The 23,853-nt window shown below is 37.9% G+C and overlaps 1 protein-coding gene across 1 annotated transcript; it reads left to right on the top strand.

The window, feature by feature from the left end:
* The first annotated feature begins 1,889 nt into the window (after positions 1 to 1,889).
* Positions 1,890 to 6,823, top strand: LOC100987890 (vitamin K-dependent protein S-like). Its single transcript, XM_055110858.2, has 3 exons — positions 1,890 to 1,966; positions 2,072 to 2,203; positions 6,612 to 6,823. Exons 1-3 carry the CDS (start codon positions 1,891 to 1,893, stop codon positions 6,821 to 6,823), a joined length of 420 nt encoding a protein of 139 aa, XP_054966833.2. The 5' UTR covers position 1,890.
* The last annotated feature ends 17,030 nt before the right edge of the window (positions 6,824 to 23,853 follow it).

Raw genomic sequence — 23,853 nt, 5'->3', positions numbered from 1 at the left:
AGTAAAGACAGGGTTTCACCTTGTTGTCCAGGCCTCAAGGGATCTGCCTGCCTTGGTCTCCCAAAGTGCTGGGATTACAGGTGTGAGCCATCATGCCTAGCCTCTTTTTTCTCTTAATGTTGAGAATAGTATTGTTCTGTCTACCTTATGGAATTGTTCTAAGGCTCAAATGAGGTAATATATTTGGAAAAATATCTAAATTACAACTATGAAATACTATATATACTTGCAATGCAAAAGTAGTGTTATGGGATCTTTGGGGTGTTGCTTTTCTGGCTGGAAACTTCTGTGGCTGGTGGTGCCTTTGCCTGAGTTCTTGTCCTGCATCCATGAAGAATGAGATATGCAGAAAAGTGGAGGGTGAGCAAGATGAATAGGAGCTTTACTGAGCATTAGAACAGCTCAGAGGAGACCCTCAGTGGGTAGCTCATCTCTGTAGGCAGGTTGTCCCATCAAGTGTTCAGCTCTCAGCAAACAGGAGGACTTGAAGCCAGGTCATCCCATTGTCTCTGCAGCTCTCAGTAGAGAGGAGGCCTAGAGTGGGTGGCTTCTCTCTGCAGCTGGTTGTCCCATCAGCAGCTCTCAGCAGAGGAGGGCCTGGAGAGGGTGGTTCTCTGCAGACAGGTCATTCGATGTCTGCAGCTCCCAGTACAGAGGAGGCCCTGGAGATGATAGCTCCTTTCTGCAGCTGGTTGTCTGGATATCTGCTGTGCTCTGGCTGAGTCTGGGGTTTTTATGGTCTTCATTTTTATGGTCTTCAGAGGAGGAAAGTACATGCTGACTGGTCCATGGGCTGCCATGGGTGGGCCCAGGAAAAAGCACCAAGTGTTCCGCCTTCAGTCAGCAGGACTGACAGCCCAGCCCACAGGCCCCAGGCCTTCCCCAGCCTGAAGGTGGGACTTCACAGGGACCCACCCTTTTCCACCTAGGAAGCTGTCTACCTCCTGCCACTGTTCATGGCACCCAGGCTGTTTGTGCCGAGGGGGTGTCTGCAGGCCAGCACTGAGCTGCCCTCAGCACCGCCCTCAGCTCCCTTCCCATGCTTGTTGGAGCCCAAAGACTGGAGGGGGCAGGGAGCTGGCATGTTAGCACTGCCCTGAACCTATGCCCACCCGGCCTGGCTGCAAGAGCAGCTGGCTTCAGCTCCAACCTTGCTCCATGACCAGAGTGGGTGCCAGGAGTGAGGAGAGGCCAGGAAGCAAGAGCAGGCACTGCTGAGCCTGTGGTGGGCAGAATTGGCCTTCCCAGGCCCTCAAGAGCACAGAGATGCCCAGGTTTCCAGCCAGGCTTGGGCAGCTGCAGCTGCACTCAGGGCACTCTTGTCCCACCAGTTTGGAAGGGGTGGGGCTCCCCCTTGTCCTTGGTTTTCACCAGCTCTGGGGCATGTGCAGCCCCAGCCATGCCTCTAAGATCAGAGTGGATGCCTGCTGCGGAGAGAAGCCTGGCAGCAGGAGGAGGACCCCAAGAGCACAGAGACACCCAGGTCCGGAGCCATGACAGGGAAGCTGCAGCAGCATCCGAGGAGTGTGGGACTCCTACCTGCTCCGTGGAGTGGGAGGCCCTGGCCCACCTCCCTGCTGCAGCAGGCATCTTGGCAGTGGCCACTGTAGACGGGCCACTGCTGCCGGGCCACTGCTGCCATCTGTAGTTTACTTTTACAAAATAATTATAAATATTTGCCCAATGGGCTCACTTTTTAATTTAAGAAAAGTATTATTTAAAAGAAGGAGTTGTGTTTTTTTTTCCATTGGTTCTAGACTTCAGGATTTTTATTATAGTGCACACAATTTTATTTTACCATGACATTAGGTAAAAAAAATAAATAGATGTCTATTTCCTTCAGCCATTCCAGACCAATGTAGTCCTCTGCCATGCAATGAAGATGGATATATGAGTTGCAAAGAAGGAAAAGCTTCTTTTACTTGCATTTGTAAACCAGGTTGGCAAGGAGAAAAGTGTGAATTTGGTATGTATAGTAACTCCCGCCCCCCAGCTCATCAGGATTGGTCTCCTGAAAAGTTCTCTGCTGGTTATATTACTTTAAAAATAATTTATTTTTTTCCTGTTTTAGACATAAATGAACGCAAAGATCCCTCAAATATAAATGGAGGTTGCAGTCAAATTTGTGATAATACACCTGGAAGTTACCACTGTTCCTGTAAAAGTGGTTTTGTTATGCTTTCAAATAAGAAAGACTGTAAAGGTAAGAGCAGGATGGTAGAATTAAAACACATTTACTGTGTGAGAATAATCCCAGTTAGAGAAATTTTACTAGCAAATTTTTGGAAAAATGATTGTAAGTGCTTATACTAACACATTTTTATCAACATTGAAGCCTTGTGATATTGTGGAACTGCTTTTTAGATTTTGTTTGTTTTTGAGAGATAGGGTCTCACTCTGTCTCCCAGGCTGGAGTGGAGTGGCTCCATCATGGCTCACTGTAGCCTTGACCTCCCGAGCTTAATTGATCCTCTGACTTCAGCCTCCGAAGTAGCTGGGGCTGCAAGTGCATGCCACCATGCCCAGCTAGTTTTGTTTTGTGTTTTTTGTAGAGATGGAGTTCCATCATGTTGCCCAAACTGATCTTGAACTCAAGTGAGCCTCCTGCCTCAGCCTCCCAAAGTGTTGGGTTTACAGGTGGGAGCTCTGTGCCTGACCTGCATTTTAGTTTACAGTACTGATAACACGATTTTTAAAAATTTTCTTATTATATGTGCATGTACAGACTTGTGTGCATGTTTCAATAAGGAATTTTATTATAAAGTGACGTTTCAATGCAAGTCTTTGCATGCTACAAACTTTGCAAAATAATTGTTTATCCTTTGTTTTCAGACGTTATCTTTTTTATTTTCTTCTAGTAAGATAAATAGCCATAGAAAGAAATCCACTGCAATAACTTCTTCCATTGTATTTCATTTTTCCTTTTCAGAAATACTTTTCTGATTTCCAACATCAACTCTTCATCTGGCACCTCATTTCCTGCTGTGGTTTTGGGAAAGTAAAAGATCTAGTTTTCTTTCTCTTTATACCTTTAAGATCATATCATTTGTCATAACTCCTTTTTCTCCGTCAGACTTAAATATTCCCTGTTAGTTTAGTTTTCTAACAAGTCATTTTACTAGTGCATTTCTTTTGTTTTTCATTGTTTTCCTATCCCTAAATTTTGACTTTTTTTCTCTCTGTATACTGTCTTTCAGTTTGCCTGTGTTAATGCTATGACTAAATCTTCAAGTGTTCATACCAGGTGTATGGATGACTAAAAACGAAATTTCCCACCTGGACTTAAAATTTGCCTTTAGAAACAGGATACAATTAATATCCAAGTTCTCTCCTCCACTACTTTTTTTTATTTTTGCTAAAATGTTAAAAAAAAAGTAAGTTAAAATGTGAATTTCTTGTTCAACTCTTTATTTTATATATGTTTTGATAAAGCCCTAAATTGGATTCATGTTCAAATCGTCTATCTCTTACTGAATAGCAGTGTTTAGTATGATAAAATGTACTATAATATTATTTAAACTGCAGTTAAATGACTCTAAAGTGAACTACATCAACAACAAATTCTTCTAAACAGTTATCCAATTTGTGACCATGTATGTTTCTTATCTGCCTATTTGAAGGTCTGAGTTTGGATTTTGAGACTGCTTAGAATAAGACTGTCATTAGAACATGAATGATAGAAAAACCATCACAATGCTGGATACCATCTGCATTTTGTAAACAAATAGTACCCATTCATACTTCTACTCTTAAATACTTTCATAGTCTCTTTCTAAAGAATTTGTGTTTTTATTGTTTTTTTAAGATAGACAGGGTTTCGCTCTGTCACCTAGGCTGGAGTGCAGTGGAACGATCTCAACTCACTACAGCCTCAACCTCCTGGGAGGTCCTCTCACCTCAGCCTCCCAAGTAGCTGGGACTACAGGCGTGCACCACCATGCCTGGCTAATGTTTGTAGCTTTTGTACAGATACAGATGGAGTTTTCTCATATTGTCCAGGCTGGTCTCAAATTCTTGGGTTGAAGCCATCCATCCAATTCAACCTCACAAGGTCATGGGATTACAGGCATGAGTCACCACACGTGGCCAAATTTGTGACTTTTTAAAAACTAAAAAGTATTTAATTCTTATCCACTCAGTTAATACACATGTATATGTGTAAATGATTACAAAAGTGCTCTTATTAATAGGAATGTTCCTGATGACCACATCTGTCCTTATATTCATTTGCATTATTGTTTACCCATGATATGTAAGTAATAGCGTAGAAAACAGATAGAAGAATATATAAAAATCTATTACAGCCAGGTGCGGTGGCTCACGCCTGTAATCCCAGCACTTCGGGAGGCCGAGGCGGGTGGATCAGGAGGTCAGGAGATCGAGATCATCCTGGCTAACACGGTGAAACCCGGTCTCTAGTAAAAGTACAAAAAATTATCTGGGTGTGGTGGCGGGCGCCTGCAGTCCCAGCTACTCTGGAGGCTGAGGCAGGAGAATGGCGTGAACCCGGGAGGTGGAGCTTCCGGTGAGCCGAGATCGCGCTACTGCGCTTAGCCTGGACAACAGAGGGAGACTCCATCTAATAAAGAAAAAAAAAAAAAAAAAAACTATTACAATGGGACGTTTGCCAAGATGTAGAAATGGTTGGGATCCAGTTGCCAGTAACTGTCTAAAGATGAAAGAATAAATAAAACTTAACTTTTCTCTTTCTTCTTCTTCTTTCTTCTTTTTTCTTTCTTCTTCTTCTTCTTCTTTTTTTTTTTTTTTTTTTTTTTTTGAGACAGAGTCTCGCTATGATGCCCAGGCTGGAATGTAGTGTGAGCTTGACTCACTACAACCTCTGTTTCCCGGATTCAAGTGATTCTCCTGCCTCTGCCTCCCGAATAGCTGGGACTACAGATGCACGCCACCACGCCTGTCTAATTTTGTATTTTTCGGTAAAGACGGGGTTTTGCCATGTTGACCAGGCTGGTCTTGAACGCCTGAGCTCAAGTGATCTGCCTGCCTTGGCCTTCCAAAGTGCTGGGATTACAGACATGAGCCACTGTGCCCAGCTGAAAGCATAAAACCTTTCAATCAAACATTAGATGTCAGTGTGGAGTCATAAAACCAATGCACTGTAACTTAAACTTGTATGATCTAAATAATTCCCCGAAATATGCCTCAAACCAAATAAACTTATTGACATATTTTTACTGATTTTATTATATTTTATTATTTATTTATTTAGTGACAGGGTCTCCCGCTGTTGCCCAGGATGGAGTGGAGTGGTGCAATCATAGTTCAAGGCACTCCAGCTTCTGGGTTCAAGTAATCCTCTTGCCTTATCTTCCTTAGTAACAAGAACACATGCCACCACTCCTGGCTAATGTTTTTCTCTTTTGCTTTTTTTTTTTTTTTTTTTTCAGTATATAGGAGTCGGGTTCCACCATGTTGCTCAGGCTGGTCTCGAACACTTTGCTTCCCAAAGTGCTAGGATTATAGCACTGCCGCCATGCCCGGCCACTCCTGGCTAATTTAAGAAAAAAAAAAACTTTGTAGAGACAGTGTCCCACTGTTGCTCAGGCTTACTTTATTTCAAAAACATAGAGTTTTTAGCTCTTTTTAAAAAATTGTATATTTTACTTTGAATTAATTAAAGATTCACATGAAGTTGTAAGAAGTAATACAGAGAGATGCTATGTACCCTTTACCCTGTTTTCCCTTAAAGGTAACATTTTACAAAATGGTAGTACAATTTCACACTCAAGACATTGCCAATGATACAGTGAAAATATAGAAAAATTCCTACAAGGGAACTGTTTTTATTATTTTTGTGCAAGTTATTTTAAATAATATCCTAAATTTTGATGATTAATCTGGAAAAAAAGCTGTCAACTTTTAGAATAGAAAACATATTTTCTGTTCTGAATTTGTCTTTCTCCAGAGAGTACACAGAAGGGTTCACTAATAATTCCATCTCCGTTGAACTATTTCTGTCACATGTTTTGTTTTCTTCACAGGTCCTCATCTAGTAACTAGTTACTATCAATATGTTGTCTCCTTCTTAATTTCACAATATAATATGTGCATCTGAAATTTCTAGAATATCCATTTAGCACTAAATTCATATTGGATTAACTGCAGATTTATAAGTACTTAGAGACTTTAATCTTATTTTAAATTTGAATCACTATTGTCTACTTTAGACAACAATAGTAGTGTATAAATTAGATATTTGTTCTTTTCCAAAGAAACAAGATCGAATAGATGAGCCATCCCATGTACAAAAAAATACTTGTGATAATATGCAGTGAATCTGTTTCCAAGACTTCCATTTATTGTCATACCACAACCTGGCAAATAAGAAAATTTTTAAAGCCTTCTCCTTAACATAACTAGAAAGGAACATGGCAAACATCAATCAAATTCCTTGTGCATTTGTAGAAAGAAATCATATTCAGTGAACTAACATATGATGATAGATTTAATGTTTTTTTTTTTGTCCGAAGGCCAATCTGTTATCTCATTACATATAGTAAACTAGATCCAGGAAACAAAAATCAAGAGTTCTTTGCTAGTGTTTGCTGGTATGGGAAAAATGTTTTTTAATATAGTGATTTTATTTATAGATGTGGATGAATGCTCTTTGAAGCCAAGCATTTGTGGCACAGCTGTGTGCAAGAACATCCCAGGAGATTTTGAATGTGAATGCCCTGAATGCTACAGATATAATCTCAGATCAAAGTCTTGTGAAGGTAGAATGATGGTGGTGTCATTACTGATGGTGGAGAGGTTGGGTGTGAACCCTGAAATGGTATTTAAAAGCATTGGTTTTGTTTGACATCAACAGTCATATTTTCTTATCCCTAATATAGCTTGTTCAGTTGGGTGATCACTGGCTTCCTTCCTTCCAGAGTAAGAGTATGTAAGGCATATGCTCTTTAAGTTTAATGTTATGCACGCCAATTGGCCCTTTGAGCTACCTATGAATTGGAGACTTCCATGTGTGATAAAAACAAGATAAACATATTTTCACGTCATTTACATCATATTCAAAGATAAAGAGAATTTCACTTTGGAAGGAAAAACAATAGATAGAAAAGAAAGACACAAACTTAAAAATCATCTGAGTGAGACAATGAGCATGGTTAAAAACTTTAGTTTTTATTCCAAGCTTTTCAGTGATTTTTCTGTGCATATATAAATAAATCATTTATTCTAAAATAAAAAAATGACACAGTTCTATTATATCATGATAAAGAAATGATAACAATACTTTAGAAATTTAAGAAGTATTGATCAGTAATGTCAGAGCCTGTGGGTTTGGGGCAACCCCTTGAAGGTGCTATTACTTCATGTGACTGCAGTGGCGCTGCCCTGTGTGCCTCAGGAAGCTTCAATATATTATAGTTGTTTGTTTGTAGGTTTGTTTATTATGATATACAGATTATCTCATACCTTCCTTTCGATTTCTTAAAATTTTAAAACAGATTTAATGCCATGGCTGGAACTAATCAATACTAATTTTTCTATTGTGGCTGTATATATATATGTGTGTGTGTGTGTGTGTGTGTGTTTGTATATTCACACACGTATAATGTACCTTTTAAAAAATAGATTTAGGGGGTACAAGTACAGTCTTAATGTACTATTTTAACCATTTTTAAATGTACAATTCAGTGGCATTAATTACATTCATGCCTTTATGCAGCCATCACTGCTATTTCCAAAGTTTTTCTTCAGCCCCCAACAGAAACTTTTAAGTAGTAACCATTAAGCAATGAGTTTTCTTTTATTAGTTACCTTGATGGCGGTAACCTGTAATCTTGTTTTCTGTCTCTATGAAGTTGCCTAAATCAATAATAATTTTACAATATATTTTTTAACTACGTATGCTGTTTTTGAGATTTTGATGTCCTATCTCCTTTTGCACTCACCAAAAATATTCCCCTGCCCCCCACACACACATTTCTCCTTTCCCACCATTGCAGATAGAAATTACTGTGGAAAACTCTAGATGTCTGCAAGATTTATCATTAGCCAACTTCATCACCTGTACTGTAGTTTTATTTAATGAATGACATATTTTTTAAAAAGATTTCTATATGACTCTATCTATCTATAACTTTAATAATAAGCCATTTTAATACTAAGGATTATTAATTTTGGGAATCTATTTTAAATTATTTTATGAGAACAATCAATAATAGCATTTATGAACTTGTGGAGTTTTAAAGGTCATAGGGCATATCCAATGAAAATGTCAATGATCTTATATAACTCTGAGATAGATGTTTGCTTCAACATAATATTATAAATTTCCAAGAATGATTTTCTTAAAGTATGGAGTAGGGACAGGGACCATGTAGAAGATTTCATAATATGGGAGATTATATCACAGTGAGGTTTTTATTTGGAAAAAAAAAACAGAAAGATATTTCCCTAAATTCACTGGCACCATTAATTTTGGCATTATGAGGGTTCCAATGTTCTTGATATTGTCATTTAATTCTTGATTGTATCAACCTTCAGTTAAAGGGGTCTTTTCTTCCCTTCCCTTCCCTACCTTTCCTTTCCTTTACTTCCCCATCATCCTCTCCCTTCCTCTTCCCCTTCTCATTTCTTTTTTCTTTTTTTCAAAGCAATGAATTGTGAGGTAATCTCAATGGGATTCAAATAATCAGAAATGACAGTTAGGTTGAGATTCTCAATCTTTTTTTCCTTCAAATTCAAAATGAGAAATTTGGTAGAATTGTTATACTTTACTTAATCACTGAAAGTCATAAATTAATTTTTGTTTCAAATATGTAAATAAATAAAAATTATACTTGTAAGTCGTTTAAATTTCCATGTTAAGTATTTAAATATAATACTTACATATATAATTAAACTACATTTAAATATAATGTAGTTTGATGTCATAGTATTTCTTTCCCTAAGGCTTGATTATCATTGATTATATCATACTACAATCATAACATTCCTGTGCCTATAAGATTGAACATTTAGGAGATATTAAAGTTTGTGTGTGTGTGTGTGTGTGTGTGTGTGTGTGTGCGCGTGTTTACCTCAGATATAGATGAATGCTCTGAGAACATGTGTGCTCAGCTTTGTGTCAATTACCCTGGAGGTTACACTTGCTACTGTGATGGGAAGAAAGGATTCAAACTTGCCCAAGATCAGAAGAGTTGTGAGGTAAACATTTTACAAAGCTTAACTTTTCACCGTTTTCTAAAATGAGAGATCCTAGATACTTATTTTCACATAGCTGAGTTAGGTCAGGAAAATACAGACGTTCTACAATAATTGCTGTAGCTTTAAGCAGGTTATGAGTCATTATTATTTACTAATTATGGTCATGTAAGTAATAAACATTGGGGATAATTAGTGACTGGGTTTAAAAAAAAGAGTATAGAGTCACAGTTTAGAGAGTACTTATCTGTAGCCTGTACATTTATAAAATACAACTTGTATGTTTACTTAAGAAATCAAGAAAAGCTGAGTTTAATAGCCCTCATTGTGAAAAATTCTCCCACAGAAACTTCGGTGAAAACATTTTCCAGTGTCTACTTTTCTGGATTCCACTCTGACTAGTTTGATCATGCCTTAGGCATTTTAAGGTTTATAAAGTGCTCATAAAGTTTCAGAGGGTACAAGTGCAGTTTTAATGTACCCTTTTAACCATTTCTAGGATTTAGTGGGGTTACGTATATCATAATTCAGAGAGGTTGATTTCTTAATCTGTGTCTCTCAAACTTGCTTTTAGTTACTTAGATTTAATGCATAATTGACCCAGGAATTGAATATTGGGGGTAGGTGCTCATTTTTACTTCATTGAAATAAATGTCACCATCTGAGCTCTTTTTTTTCCTGCATATTTTTTTGACAAGTGAAGGTAAAATTATATATAATTATGAGGCAGACCATAAAAAAAATGCCTAAATAATGATTTAACTAAGTGTACACACATACCTCTATATCTGTTGCCAAGACAAAGCTGTATGTGTCCAGAAAAATGTCACATTCAATCATGTGCAACCTACTTGGTAATAAGCTAATTGGCGCGTGTAGTAATTTTGGTATGGCACTACTTAATTGAAATGCCATGCTGTGTGAACATCTATCTTGTACTTTAGTCCTTTATCATTTGGTGTAACTATTTGGTGTAGTTACATATCACCGTCTGCCTTGAAATAGACTTATTAAAGTTTTAAGGGGAAATAAAGTATTATTTCTGGGCCTATACTTAATACAGTGCTATGTACGTAGTTCTCCTTAAAATATCCTCATAGGTGCTCAATAATTTATATGTTTAAAGCTTTTCATTTTAATGTTTGTTTTCACTCATAGAAAAAAACACTTGATACCATATGTGATCACTTTAAATAATCTTCTTGTAAATTCCTTGGAGACTATGAGACTTTAATTTATATTTATTTCCTTCATGTTTTCCAGTATTCCCTTTACTATCTAGATAGCACATTCTTGCTCAGAAAACTTTTGCTTAATAAATGAATGAGTGAATGAATGAGGTGCTGTTTATTGATACATTAATTCTTACACCTATTTCTGACTTCAAATAAAAATAATTTTCAGACATAATTCATGGGAGATATTATACCTGACTGTTAATTAAAGAAATATATATTGGTTCTTGAAGAAAGAGTTTGTGTTTAGGACGAAAATTTGCAAAGGAAGTATTAAAGACAAAGATCGAAAGCCATGCACATTGAACGAGACTTTAAAACACACGTATTCTTGGAGGTTATACTGATAGATAGACTATACAAGGAAATGGAAGATATGTCTTCATTATTACCAAAAATATTCTTAATTATTTTAGTGTATTACAGATGATACATTAGTAACCAAACAAAAATACATGACCTCACACAAACATTAAGCAATAACCTATGCATTTTGATTTTCTTGTAGTTTATTTGGTTTCTTCAATTCCAGGTTGTTTCAGTGTGCCTTCCCTTGAAACTTGACACACAGTATGAATTACTTTACTTGGCAGAGCAGATTTCAGGGGTTGTTTTATATTTAAAATTTCATTTGCCAGAAATCAGCAGGTGAGGAACCAATACCAATGATAATTTCTAGAGGTTAAGCAGATAAGGGCAGAAGAAAAGTGGCTGAAAAGGTTTGAAATGTGTGAAATTGTATTACCTATCAGATAATATAGTCATATTACCAATCAGATGATTTGGGGAACCCTAAAGTTAATTTACTCCTTCACACATGTAATTTTCATGCTAAAACCTTTTTGAGTCATTCTAGGCTGACTTTCCCCCATGAACATTTTACATTATTCCATATTATTCTTTTTGTAGAAAATGCATATTTACTAAGAAGCTGGGAAAGTAGATTTAATGTACTTGTGAAATTTCCATTATTCTTTACACATGTTATGAAAACTAGGTAATAAAAAATACTCAGTATTGCTTTTAGAATATCATTATATTCAAAATTATTAAGGAAAAAATTTAAACTTGCTTAAGTGGCATTTTAAAGACATACATTACATAATTTTAGTTGGCTATCTAAATACTTTATCCATTATTATCATAGTTAGATTGAGTTAAGAAATGAAGTAATTGCTTATTTTTTTAGTCATGATTCTACTTTATTTTTTTATAGCAATGTTTATGATCCAATTTTTATTTTATTTTATTTATTTATTTTTGATACAGAGTCTTGCTCTGTTGCCCAGGCTGGAGTGCAGTGGCACAATCTTGTCTCACTGCAACCTTCACCTCCCAGGTCAAGCAATTCTCCTGCTTCAGCCTCCTGAGTAGCTAGGACTACAGGCGTGAGCCACCACACCCAGCTACTTTTTGTATTTTTAGTAGAGACAGAGTTTTACCACGTTGCCCAGGGTGATCTCAAACTCCTGACCTCAGGTGATCACCTCAGGTGATCTGCCATAATTGTACTTTAGTTATCAGATTTTCTCAGAAGCATACATTGTTGGAAGTAAAAGAAAGAAATTGGATTTTTTTTTTTTTGGAATAATGAGAAGGAAAAATACTTGAGACAGATTATACAGTTCAAATTTTAAAATATTTTAATTAAATAAGCATGTGTCTTTAGAATTTAATGTTAGATACATGAATGATTATTCATTAAATAATTCAACTAAATTCATAGACATTATTAAAAACATTGAAAATTATTCTAAAATCAATAACTTACATAAATACTTAAGCAACTGTGCTCCTTCCACACTTTATTTCTCCCAATATGTGGTTTTTTCCTTTAACATCACAGAGCAAGTAATATCTTCTAATGATAGAGATTGGAGAAAACCCTTCCCTGCTATGAGAATAATGAGAATGACAGAAAAATATTTGTTGTAGTAAATAACGCTTTTAGGAATACAATTGATCCTCCAAATCCTTGAGTTCCTCATCTGTGGATTTAACCAACTTCGGATAGATAATATTCAGAAAAAGACACAATGACAATACAATACACAATAATACAAATAAGACACAATACAGTATGACAACTATTTACATAACATTTACATTGTATTGAGTATTATACATAATGTAGAGATGACTTAAAGTACTTGGGAGGATGTGCATAGGTTATATGTAAACACTATGCCATTTTATATAAGGGACTTGAGCGTCTGTGGATATTGATACCATCCAGAGGTCCTGGAGCCAATCTCCAGGAGTTTGTTCATTTCTCACTGACGATTCACAGTAGTTTGATCTCTAACATGGGATCAGAATTGGCCAAATTATTTTTTCCAGAATTTATTATTTATTTTAAACTTTTCATTGAAATATAAAGTATGTATTGAAATGTACACATTAGATTAAATGTACGGCTTGATGAGTTTTAATAAACTGCCCCGTGTGACCAACACTAAGAATAGCTAGTGCTTTTATTTATTTTTGCAAATTTCTTTACGTCTGTTGCTTATGATCAAATACTTTCCCTATGTAAATGTCAACAAATTCACTCTATTTTCCACTTTACCATGCTTGTGAAAAAGAATGAATTGTTCCCCATTGTAATGAATCAATATGCTGATGATATATTCCAGAAACAAAATATGCAGAACACGAACCTTTGAAACTATGATTTCAGCCTGATTTTACAAAGTAAAGGAAATTATCTCCATAATAGAATCAACTGCTGGAAGTTCTTGAGCATACACAGATTTGGATTTTGGCAAGATAATATTGCTTCACATCAGCAAAATGCCCAGATAATTATGAAAGAGGATAGAAGTCCTTATTCCAAGCAAAATTGTTCTTTTTCACATAATCTGAGTTCAGTAAATTCCTACTACATTGTTATCCATCCAACATACTTTACTCCACATTTTACCTCTTTTTAAGTATTTCTTTGGAATTCTAAAGATGAAAACATTCATTTTGTCACCTTTTCTTTGTTCCATTTGAGGGAGATCTGTGCCCCATTGCAAATGGTGCCTCTATTACTATTACTATTATACTATATTGTGGTAAGAGTGTGGGATTCTGTCCTGCCTAATTTAGCAATTATCTGAAGTCCAGACTCTTTAACTTAAATTACCTTTATTTTAACTTAGGTGACTAATAGTTACTCACCTATCATTCCTTTTCCCTGTTTGTCTTTCGTCAATCATTTGGATTTGCTAGTCCCTTGGAAACTTCAATGCTGATTCTCATTGAAGTGTTTTAAGGATGCTGAATCAACACATGTTATTTTAAGTCCTGCATCCTAAGACTTTTCTCCCCTGTAATAGCTACATGTATATCTAGAGTCTTAATAGCAACAGATGTTGCCAGCACTCATGGGTAGACTATGTCTTTTAAGTTTTCCTTATGTGTATTCTACTACAGTGACTTATGCAATTAGAGTTTTAGGAAAGCTAATAGATGTATTTTAAGTTTTTAAATTTTACCTTTCTTACCACATGTGAAGGCTTAATGATGTCTGCAGTCATCCATATGCCATCTTGTAGATCTCCAAGAGTGATTCCTGATATGCGAAATTATAGGGAAAATATGGCTTTTAATGAATAAACCAACAATGAAATTGTAGCACATTTTATGATCACTTATGTATATAGCAAAAACAAAAACAAACAAACAAAAAACTACCACTTCTTAATGTCAGATTATGTAGTGTATAAAAGGCTCCAGGAGAGATATAGTATGCCTGATACTTATACCTGTGTATTAATTCCAGCATTTGGAAAGTGCTTTCAAAACATATGCCAAAGAAAGATGACAAATTACCAAAGCATCTGTTCCCTGGGGAAAAAATTGCAAGAATAAACAACAAAATATAATAACTTAATTTTAAACATACATGGAGCCAGAGATAATACATGAGCAGCTTAATTCTGCCCTTCTCTTTAATTAATTCGAGAAACAGAAAAAAATAATTGACTCTTTGTCTGTGTTACCATTTGTCAGTACAAGAAAAAAAGAATAATGCATTGAGCCTTCTGTATTTCTCACTCTTAAGGATCTCTCTTTGTCCATTGTTTAGATTTTCAGCAGAATTTCATTTCTGGACATATGATTCAGAAGGCATGATACTGTAAGCAGAATCTGTCAATCACTCAGCATGGCTCCTGATTGCACTTCGTGGTGGAAAGATTGAAGTTCAGCTTAAGAATGAGCATACATCCAAAATCACAACTGAAGGTGACGTTATTAATAATGGTCTATGGAATGGTACGTTTGCAGATTTTATCAATATTTTCCCCCTTTGATGCAGTCTGTATAAAATCATAATTTATTTTTATAGAGATACCAAACCAAAATGGATTTGGAGTTATCTGATTCTATATGAGGTATATTCTACATACTGTAAATACCTGAAACATCCTGAGAAATAATATTCTCACTTAATATATTAGAATCATTGTTTTTAGTTATTTGCTTGAACTACTCTGTCTTTAACTTTTTACCTTTTTTAGTGGCTGTTTGGTGAACAGCGGTGTTAGGGATTATTAGGCAGCCTAATTTTTTTTTTTTTTTTTGAGATGGAGTTTTGCTCTTGTTGCCCAGGCTGGAGTGCAGTGGCGCGACCTCAACTCACTGCAACCTCCACCTCCCGGGTTCAAGCAATTATCCTGTTTCGGCCTCCCGAGTAGCTGGGATTACAGGCATGTGCCACCGGCCTCCCGAGTAGCTGGGATTACAGGCATGTGCCACCACGCCCAGCTAATTTTGCGTTTTTAGTAGAGACAGGGTTTCTCCATGTTGGTCCAGCTGGTCTCGAGCTCCTGACCTCAGGTGATCCTCTCATCTTGGCCTCCCAAAGTCCTGAGATTATGGATGTGAGCCACCGCACCTAGCCTTTTTTTTTTTTTGAGACAGACTCTCACTCTGTTGCCCAGGCTAGAGTGCTGTGGCATGGTCTTGGCTCACTGCAACCTCCACCTATGGGTTCAAGAGATTCTTGTGCCTCAGCCTCCTGAGTAGCTGGGATTACAGGTGTGCAACAGCATACCTGGCTAATTTTTGTAATTTTAGTAGAGACAGATTTCACCATGTTGGCCAGGCTGCTCTCAAACTCCTGGCCTCAAGCTATTCACCGACTTCAGCCTCCCAAAGTGCTGGGATTACAAAAGTGAGCAACCACACCCGGCTGGCATAACAATTTATGCAAAGATACCACTGATCAAATAAAACTCTCCTCAATTGCCAATAATTTTTTTAAATTAAGGAGAAATAAACATAGTAACAAATTCAAAAAGGTAATTCAAATTCAAATATAAGCAGATAGATAAGTAATCCTTTAAAAAAAATAGACACAGGGTCTTGCTATGTTGCCCAGGCTGGTCTTGAACTCAAGGAATCCTCCTCCCACTTTGGCTTCCCAAAGTGCTGGGATTACAGGCGTAAGCCATTGTAGCAGACCTAGTAGTCAGTTTTTGTGAAAGCGATATACAGTAGCAGGTACCAGTGTGCTTAGAAATTAGCATTTTAGGCTAGGTGCAGTAGCTCACACCTGTAATCCCAGCTCTTTAGGAGGCCAAGGCAGGTGGATCACCTGAGGTCAGGAGTTTGTGAGCAACCTGATCAACATGGCAAAACCCCATCTCTACTAAAAATACAAAAATTAGTCAGGCTTGGTGGCACGCACCTGCAATCCCAGCAGGAGAGTCGCTTAAACCCGGAAGGCTGAGGTTGCAGTGAGCCATGATCATGTCTCTGCACTCCAGCCTGGATGATAAAGCAAGAATCTGTCTCAAAAAAAAAAAGAAAGAAAAGAAATTAGCATTTTAATTTAATCCTACATATAGCCTTTATTCTAATGATCAAGAATAGCACTTTAATCAACTGGATTAAAGTGGGACTTTTCTGAAGGGATTACTGCTAGTTGATAGTGGGGAGAAGTCTTTTCTGAAGTACAGAGTCATTGCTGCCATCAGCAGAGGATAGCGGAGAGAAGATTGGCTTCACCTTAGAATGTGGTGCACAAAAGAGACATCTTTTATGCCTAGAGGAGCTGGCAAGAAGTTTTTGCTGATGTCAATTTATTTATTTATGTTATTTATTTATTTATCATCACTATTATTATTATTATTATTATTATTTTGAGACAGAGTCTTGCTCTGTCACCCAGGCTGGAGTGCAGTGGCATGATCTCTGCTCACTGCAACTTCCACCTCCCGGGTTCAGGTGATTCTCTTGTCTCAGCCTCTCGAGTAGCTGGGACTATTGGTGCCTGACACCATGCCCGGGTAGTTTTTGTATTTTCAGTAGAGATGGGTTTCACCATGTTGGCCAGGATGGTCCTGAACTACTGACCTCAGGTGATCAGCTGTCCTCAGCCTCCCAAAGTGCAGGGATTACAGGTGTGAGCCACTGCACCCAGACAAGAAGTTTGTATTGAGAAGTCATGTGAGGTCATCACTAAATTATTTTGGTCCTTCTTTTATGCAGACATGCACTCATTTATTCAATAAGCTTTTAGTGAGTGCTTTTGATACTAAGTTCCTGAGTTCAAGGCATTAGAACGATAGTATATCAGGAGAACCTGCCCCAAATATTTCAACGTAGGTTCTTTCTATTTTCCATAAGTGTCAGCTGGCTGAGAAATAAAGAGAAAGGGTACAAAGAGAGGAATTTTACAGCTGGGCCTCTGGGGGTGACATCAGATATCAGTAGGACTGTGATGCCCACCTGAGCCACAAAACCAGCAAGTTTTTATTAAGGATTTCAAAAGGGGGGGTGTGTAATAACAGGGAGTAGGTCACAAAGATCACATGCTTCAAAGTGCTAAAAGGAGAACAAAGATCACATGCTTCTGAGGAAACAGGACAAGGGCAAAATCAGAAACTACTGATAAAGAGTCCAACAAAGATCACAAGGCAAAGGGCAAAAGCAGAATTATTGATAAGGGTCTATGTTCAGCGGTGCATGTATTGTCTTGATAAACATCTTAAACAACAGAAAACAGGTTTCGAGAGCAGAGAACTGATCTGACCTCAAATTTACCAGGATGGGTTTTTTTCCCCACCCTAGTAAGCCTGAGGGTACTGCAGGAGACCAGGGCATATTTCAGTCCTTATCTCAACTGCATAAGACAGACACTCGCAGAGCAGCCATTTATAGACCTCCCCTGGGGAATGCATTCCTTCCCCAGGGTATTAATTATTAATATTCCTTGCTAGGAAAATAATTCAGCAATATCTTCCCTACTTGCACGTCTGTTTATAGGCTCTCTGCAAGAAGAAAAATATGGCTGTATTTTGCCCAACCCCACAGGCAGCCAGACCTTATGGTTGTCTTCCCTTGTTCCCTAAAATCGCTGTTATTCTGTTCTTTTTCAAGGTGCACTAATTTCATATTGTTCAAACACACATGTTTTACAGTCAATTTGTACAGTTAACACAGTTGTGGTCCTGAGGTGACACAGATCCTCAGCTTATGAAGATAAGATAAGGATTAAGACATTAAAGTAAGACAGGTGTAAGAAATTATAAGAGTATTATTTGGGAACTGATAAATATCCATGAAATGTTCACAATTTATGTTCCTCTGCCGCGGCTCCATCCAGTTCCTCCATTTGGGGTCCCTAACTTCCCGCAACAATAGCAGGAAATTTTCCTCACTCTAGAGCTTAGTACCTCACAGGTAAGTAGCTGGTGCTTCTTTGGGAAATAATATAATGTAACATGAAATATATTACAGTAGAGGTATGAACAAAGCACACTTGGGCAAACGTGGTGAATTTATAAATGATTACATCTTATCTTTGATTATGAGTCTAATATTAACAGGAATTTTAATTGTAAATGTATCATAATTCATTCAGCAAAATATTTATTGGCACTTCTATGTGCTAATCCTTATTCTAGGTGGTAAAGATACAACAGCAAATAAAAAAAAGTCAGTGCTCTTATGGAGCTTGCATTCTAATGGTGAGATGCAAACAACAAAAGCATGAAAAAATAAATATGCCAGATAGTTATTCATGTTATAAGGAAAAAGAAAAGCCAGGCAAAGACATAGAGAGTGATGGTGGTTAGTATGCATATAGAATCAGGAAAGGCATCTCTGATGAGATTAGATCTGAGCTGAGACTTGAGAGCACATGTCATGAGAAATACATGAGGGAATATAAAATGATTCTGTACCATGTGAACAGCAAGTACAGAATTTCTTGGAATAGGATGTGTTTGGTATTTGAGGAATAATACAAAGAGTAATGTAGCAGCAGGGGAGAGTAGTTAGTTAGAAAATGAGATTAGAAACGTGGTCTAGAATAAGATCATCTAGGGCCTTGGGGGCCATGATGAGGATGTGGATTTTATGCTAAATGGACAAGCCCTGGATGGTTTTGAGAAGGGACATGATCTAGTTTGCATCTTAAAAGATAATCCCGATCAGAAGCTGATGGCTTTGTGGAAACCAGAATGAGAGTAGAACAGGATATGGAGTTAGGAGACTGTTGGAATAACCCCACGGAGAGAAGATGACAGCTTTGACTGGTGTGCTGATGGTAAGAGTGGTAAGAAGTGGTCAGATTCTGGATATATTTTTAAAGTTAAGCGTTCAATTCAAATTTTTGAATACTCAGCATGAAGAGGGGTTTTAAGGCCATGAAACTGTTTGTGTTGACCAGTGGTTCCAAACACTATCTCATCCAATGTCTGAAAATATATAATGCTCCTTTACTATTCTATAATGAAATGCATCAATAATGTAAACTACCTTCACATATACCCAATCAAAACCAATCTAATGCTCTCATTATTATATTAATATGGATAAATAAAAGGACGGTAATTTAGAAGAAAATAATATGTATTTCAATATGTACGTAGTCAACTATAATGACAACACTAGTCAAAGCTTGCTTCTATGCATAAAGTAAAAGCTACAAATGAAGACTAATGCTGGGGAGTTATACTAGCAACTCAAATACCATTAAGTGCATACATGGTGTTGCCATTGGTATTATTAACTTCCCAAAGTGGTGAGAAGTTCCTGGTAAAGATATTAACAAAACAAATATCAATCTATTCTTAGTTTTCAAGATTATTACATTCTTGAAAAATGTAATGAATGCTAAAATAGTGCAGCAAATATTTTGTGTCTATGTATGTACAAACTCAGATGATTTTAAGCATGAATATTACCTACATGAATACCTAGCAGGGGTGTTCAAAAGATTTTAAGAATACTTGATATTTTATTTTTAGTTCTGCATTACTTATTATTATTAATTCTGCATGACTAGCCTATGTACATAATGCAGATTGTCTATCATCTTGCAATGCCAGCATGGCCCCTACTCATTGTGACAAATAAAAGTGTTCCTCACCTCCAAATTTTCCAAATGCCCTGGAGTGGAATCATGGTGTCTCACTTAAAATACTTGAATGGCTACAGGAAAAAGATCTGGGGCCTGAGCTGTGGGAAGGGGAAGATACAGCAAAGGAGACTGAGAAGTAGTGGTTAGAGTGTAGAAAGAGAAGCAAGCAGGGTCAGGTGTTGTAGGCTAAGTTAAGAAAGTCTGTAAAGGAGAGAATAGTTGTTCACATGCTGCTAATTGGCTATATTAAAGAAGGAGTGTTGACCAACTTTAAATTTGTGTTTCTAAATTTATTTTATGTTGGAGGATAGTTTTTCCTTTCCTATCATGGTGTTTTCATATGCTTATTGTTTGGCTTATATTATTGGTTAGTGAGTGAAGAGTTTACTCTTTGAGTGCTATAGTTTTACTTGAAGCGATTGCAGCAGTGGTTCTTCAACTTGTCTTTGTGGAAGGAATTTTTATTGTTGTTTATCCTTACTTGAAACCTTTTTTAAAAACCCAAACAACTCTCAAAATTGCGAAACTCCAATTTATGTATTTTTTTCTTATTGCCTCAATCATTTTTGAATTTTAAAGAAAGAATAATTTGGGAGGAGCCAAGATGGCCGAATAGGAAGAGCTCCGGTCTACAGCTCCCAGCGTGACCGATGCAGAAGATGGGTGATTTCTGCATTTCCATCTGAGGTACCAGGTTCATCTCACTAGGGAGTGCCAGACAGTGGGCGCAGGCCAGTGGGTGCACGCATGGTGCACGAGCCGAAGCAGGGCGAGGCATTGCCTCACCTGGGAAGTGCAAGGGGTCAGGGAGTTCCCTTTCTGAGTCAAAGAAAGGGGTGACGGACGCACCTGGAAAATCGGGTCACTCCCACCCGAATATTGCGCTTTTCAGACCGGCTTAAAAAACGGCGCACCACGAGACTATATCCCACACCTGGCTCAGAGGGTCCTACGCCCACGGAATCTCACTGATTGCTAGCACAGCAGTCTGAGATCAAACTGCAAGGCATCAGTGAGGCTGGGGGAGGGGCACCCACCATTGCCCAGGCTTGCTTAGGTAAACAAAGCAGCCAGGAAGCTCGAATTGGGTGGAGCCCACCACAGCTCAAGGAGGCCTGCCTGCTTCTGTAGGCTCCACATCTGGGGGAAGGGCACAGACAAACAAAAAGACAGCAGTAACCTCTGCAGACTTAAATGTCCCTGTCTGACAGCTTTGAAGGGAGCAGTGGTTCTCCCAGCACGCAGCTGGAGATCTGAGAACTGGCAGACTGCCTCTTCAACTGGGTCCCTGACCCCTGATCCCCAAGCAGCCTAACTGGGAGGCACCCCCCAGCAGGGGCAAACTGACACCTCACACGGCAGGGTATTCCAACAGACCTGCAGCTGAGGGTCCTGTCTGTTAGAAGGAAAACTAACAAACAGAAAGGACATCCACACCAAAAACCCATCTGTACATCACCATCATCAAAGACCAAAAGTAGATAAAACCAAAAAGATGGGGAAAAAACAGAACAGAAAAACTGGAAGCTCTAAAAATCAGAGCGCCTCTCCTCCTCCAAAGGAACGCAGCTGCTCACCAGCAACAGAACAAAGCTGGATGGAGAATGACTTTGACGAGCTGAGAGAAGAAGGCTTCAGACGATCAAATTACTCTGAGCTACGGGAGGACATTCAAACCAAAGGCAAAGAAGTTGAAAACTTTGAAAAAAATTTAGAAGAATGTATAACTAGAGTAACCAATACAGAGAAGTGCTTAAAGGATCTGATGGAGCTGAAAACCAAGGCTCGAGAACTACGTGAAGAATGCAGAAGCCTCAGGAGCCGATGCGATCAACTGGAAGAAAGGGTATCAGCAATGGAAGATGAAATGAATGAAATGAAGCGAGAAGGGAAGTTTAGAGAAAAAAGAATTAAAAGAAAGGAGCAAAGCCTCCAAGAAATATGGGACTATGTGAAAAGACCAAATCTACGTCTGATTGGTGTACCTGAAAGTGACGGGGAGAATGGAACCAAGTTGGAAAACACTCTGCAGGATATTATCCAGGAGAACTTCCCCAATCTAGCAAGGCAGGCCAATGTTCAGATTCAGGAAATACAAAGAATGCCACAAAGATACTCCTCGAGAAGAGCAACTCCAAGACACATAATTGTCAGATTCACCAAAGTTGAAATGAAGGAAAAAATGTTAAGGGGAGCCAGAGAGAAAGGTCGGGTTACCCTCAAAGGGAAGCCCATCAGACTAACAGCAGATCTCTCGGCAGAAACCCTACAAGCCAGAAGAGAGTGGGGGCCAATATTCAACATTCTTAAAGAAAAGAATTTTCAACCCAGAATTTCATATCCAGCCAAGCTAAGCTTCATAAGTAAAGGAGAAATAAAATACTTTACAGGCAAGCAAATGCTGAGAGATTTTGTCACCACCAGACCTCCCCTAAAAGAGCTCCTGAAGGAAGTGCTAAACATGGAAAGGAACAACCAGTACCAGCCACTGCAAAATCATGCCAAAATGTAAAGGCCATTGAGACTAGGAAGAAACTGCATCAACTAACGAGCAAAATCACCAGCTAACATCATAATGACAGGATCAAATTCACACATAACAATATTAACTTTAAATGTCAATGGACTAAATTCTCCAATTAAAGACACAGACTGGCAAACTGGATAAAGAGTCAAGACCCATCAGTGTGCTGTATTCAGGAAACCCATCTCACGTGCAGAGACACACATCGGCTCAAAATAAAAGGATGGAGGAAGATCTACCAAGCAAATGGAAAACAAAAAAAGGCAAGGGTTGCAATCCTAGTCTCTGATAAAACAGACTTTAAACCAACAAAGATCAAAAGAGACAAAGAAGGCCATTACATAATGGTAAAGGGATCAATTCAACAAGAAGAGCTAACTATCCTAAATATATATGCACCCAATACAGGAGCACCCAGATTCATAAAGCAAGTCCTGAGTGACCTACAAAGAGACTTAGACTCCCACACAATAATAACGGGAGACTTTAACACCCCACTGTCAACATTAGACAGATCAACGAGACAGAAAGTCAACAAGGATACCCAGGAATTGAACTCAGCTCTGCACCAAGTGGACCTAATAGACATCTACAGAACTCTCCACCCCAAATCAACAGAATATACATTTTTTTCAGCACCACACCACACCTATTCCAAAATTGACCACATACTTGGAAGAAAAGCTCTGCTCAGCAAATGTCAAAGAACAGAAGTTATAACAAACTATCTCTCAGACCACAGTGCAATCAAACTAGAACTCAGAATTAAGAATCTCACTCAAAGCCGCTCAACTACATGGAAGCTGAACAACCTGCTCCTGAATGACTACTGGGTATATAACGAAATGAAGGCAGAAATAAAGATGTTCTTTGAAACCAACGAGAACAAAGATACAACATACCAGAATCTCTGGGACGCATTCAAAGCAGTGTGTAGAGGGAAATTTATATCACTAAATGCCCACAAGAGAAAGCAGGAAAGATCCAAAACTGACACCCTAACATCACAATTAAAAGAACTAGAAAAGCCAGAGCAAACACATTCAAAAGCTAGCAGAAGGCAAGAAATAACTAAAATCAGAGCAGAACTCAAGGAAATAGAGACACAAAAAATCCTTCAAAAAATCAATGAATCCAGGAGCTGGTTTTTTGAAAGGATCAACAAAATAGATAGACCGCTAGCAAGACTAATAAAGAAAAAAAAAAGAGAAGAATCAAATAGACACAATAAAAAATGATAAAGGGGATATCACCACCGATCCCACAGAAATACAAACTACCATCAGAGAATACTACAAACACTTCTATGCAAATAAATTAGAAAATCTAGAAGAAATGGATAAATTCCTCGACACATACACTCTCCCAAGACTAAACCAGGAAGAAGTTGAATCTCTTAATAGACCAATAACAGAAGCTGAAATTGTGGCAATAATCAATAGCTTACCAACCAAAAAGAGTCCAGGACCAGATGGATTCACAGCTGAATTCTACCAGAGGTACAAGGAGGAAATGGTACCATTCCTTCTGAAACTATTCCAATCAATAGAAAAAGAGGG

This window comes from Pan paniscus, chromosome 2 (genome assembly GCF_029289425.2).
Source record: "Pan paniscus chromosome 2, NHGRI_mPanPan1-v2.0_pri, whole genome shotgun sequence".
NCBI lineage: Eukaryota > Metazoa > Chordata > Mammalia > Primates > Hominidae > Pan > Pan paniscus.
Note: the sequence above shows the minus strand (reverse complement) of the source record. Positions and strands in the feature narration are given on the sequence as shown.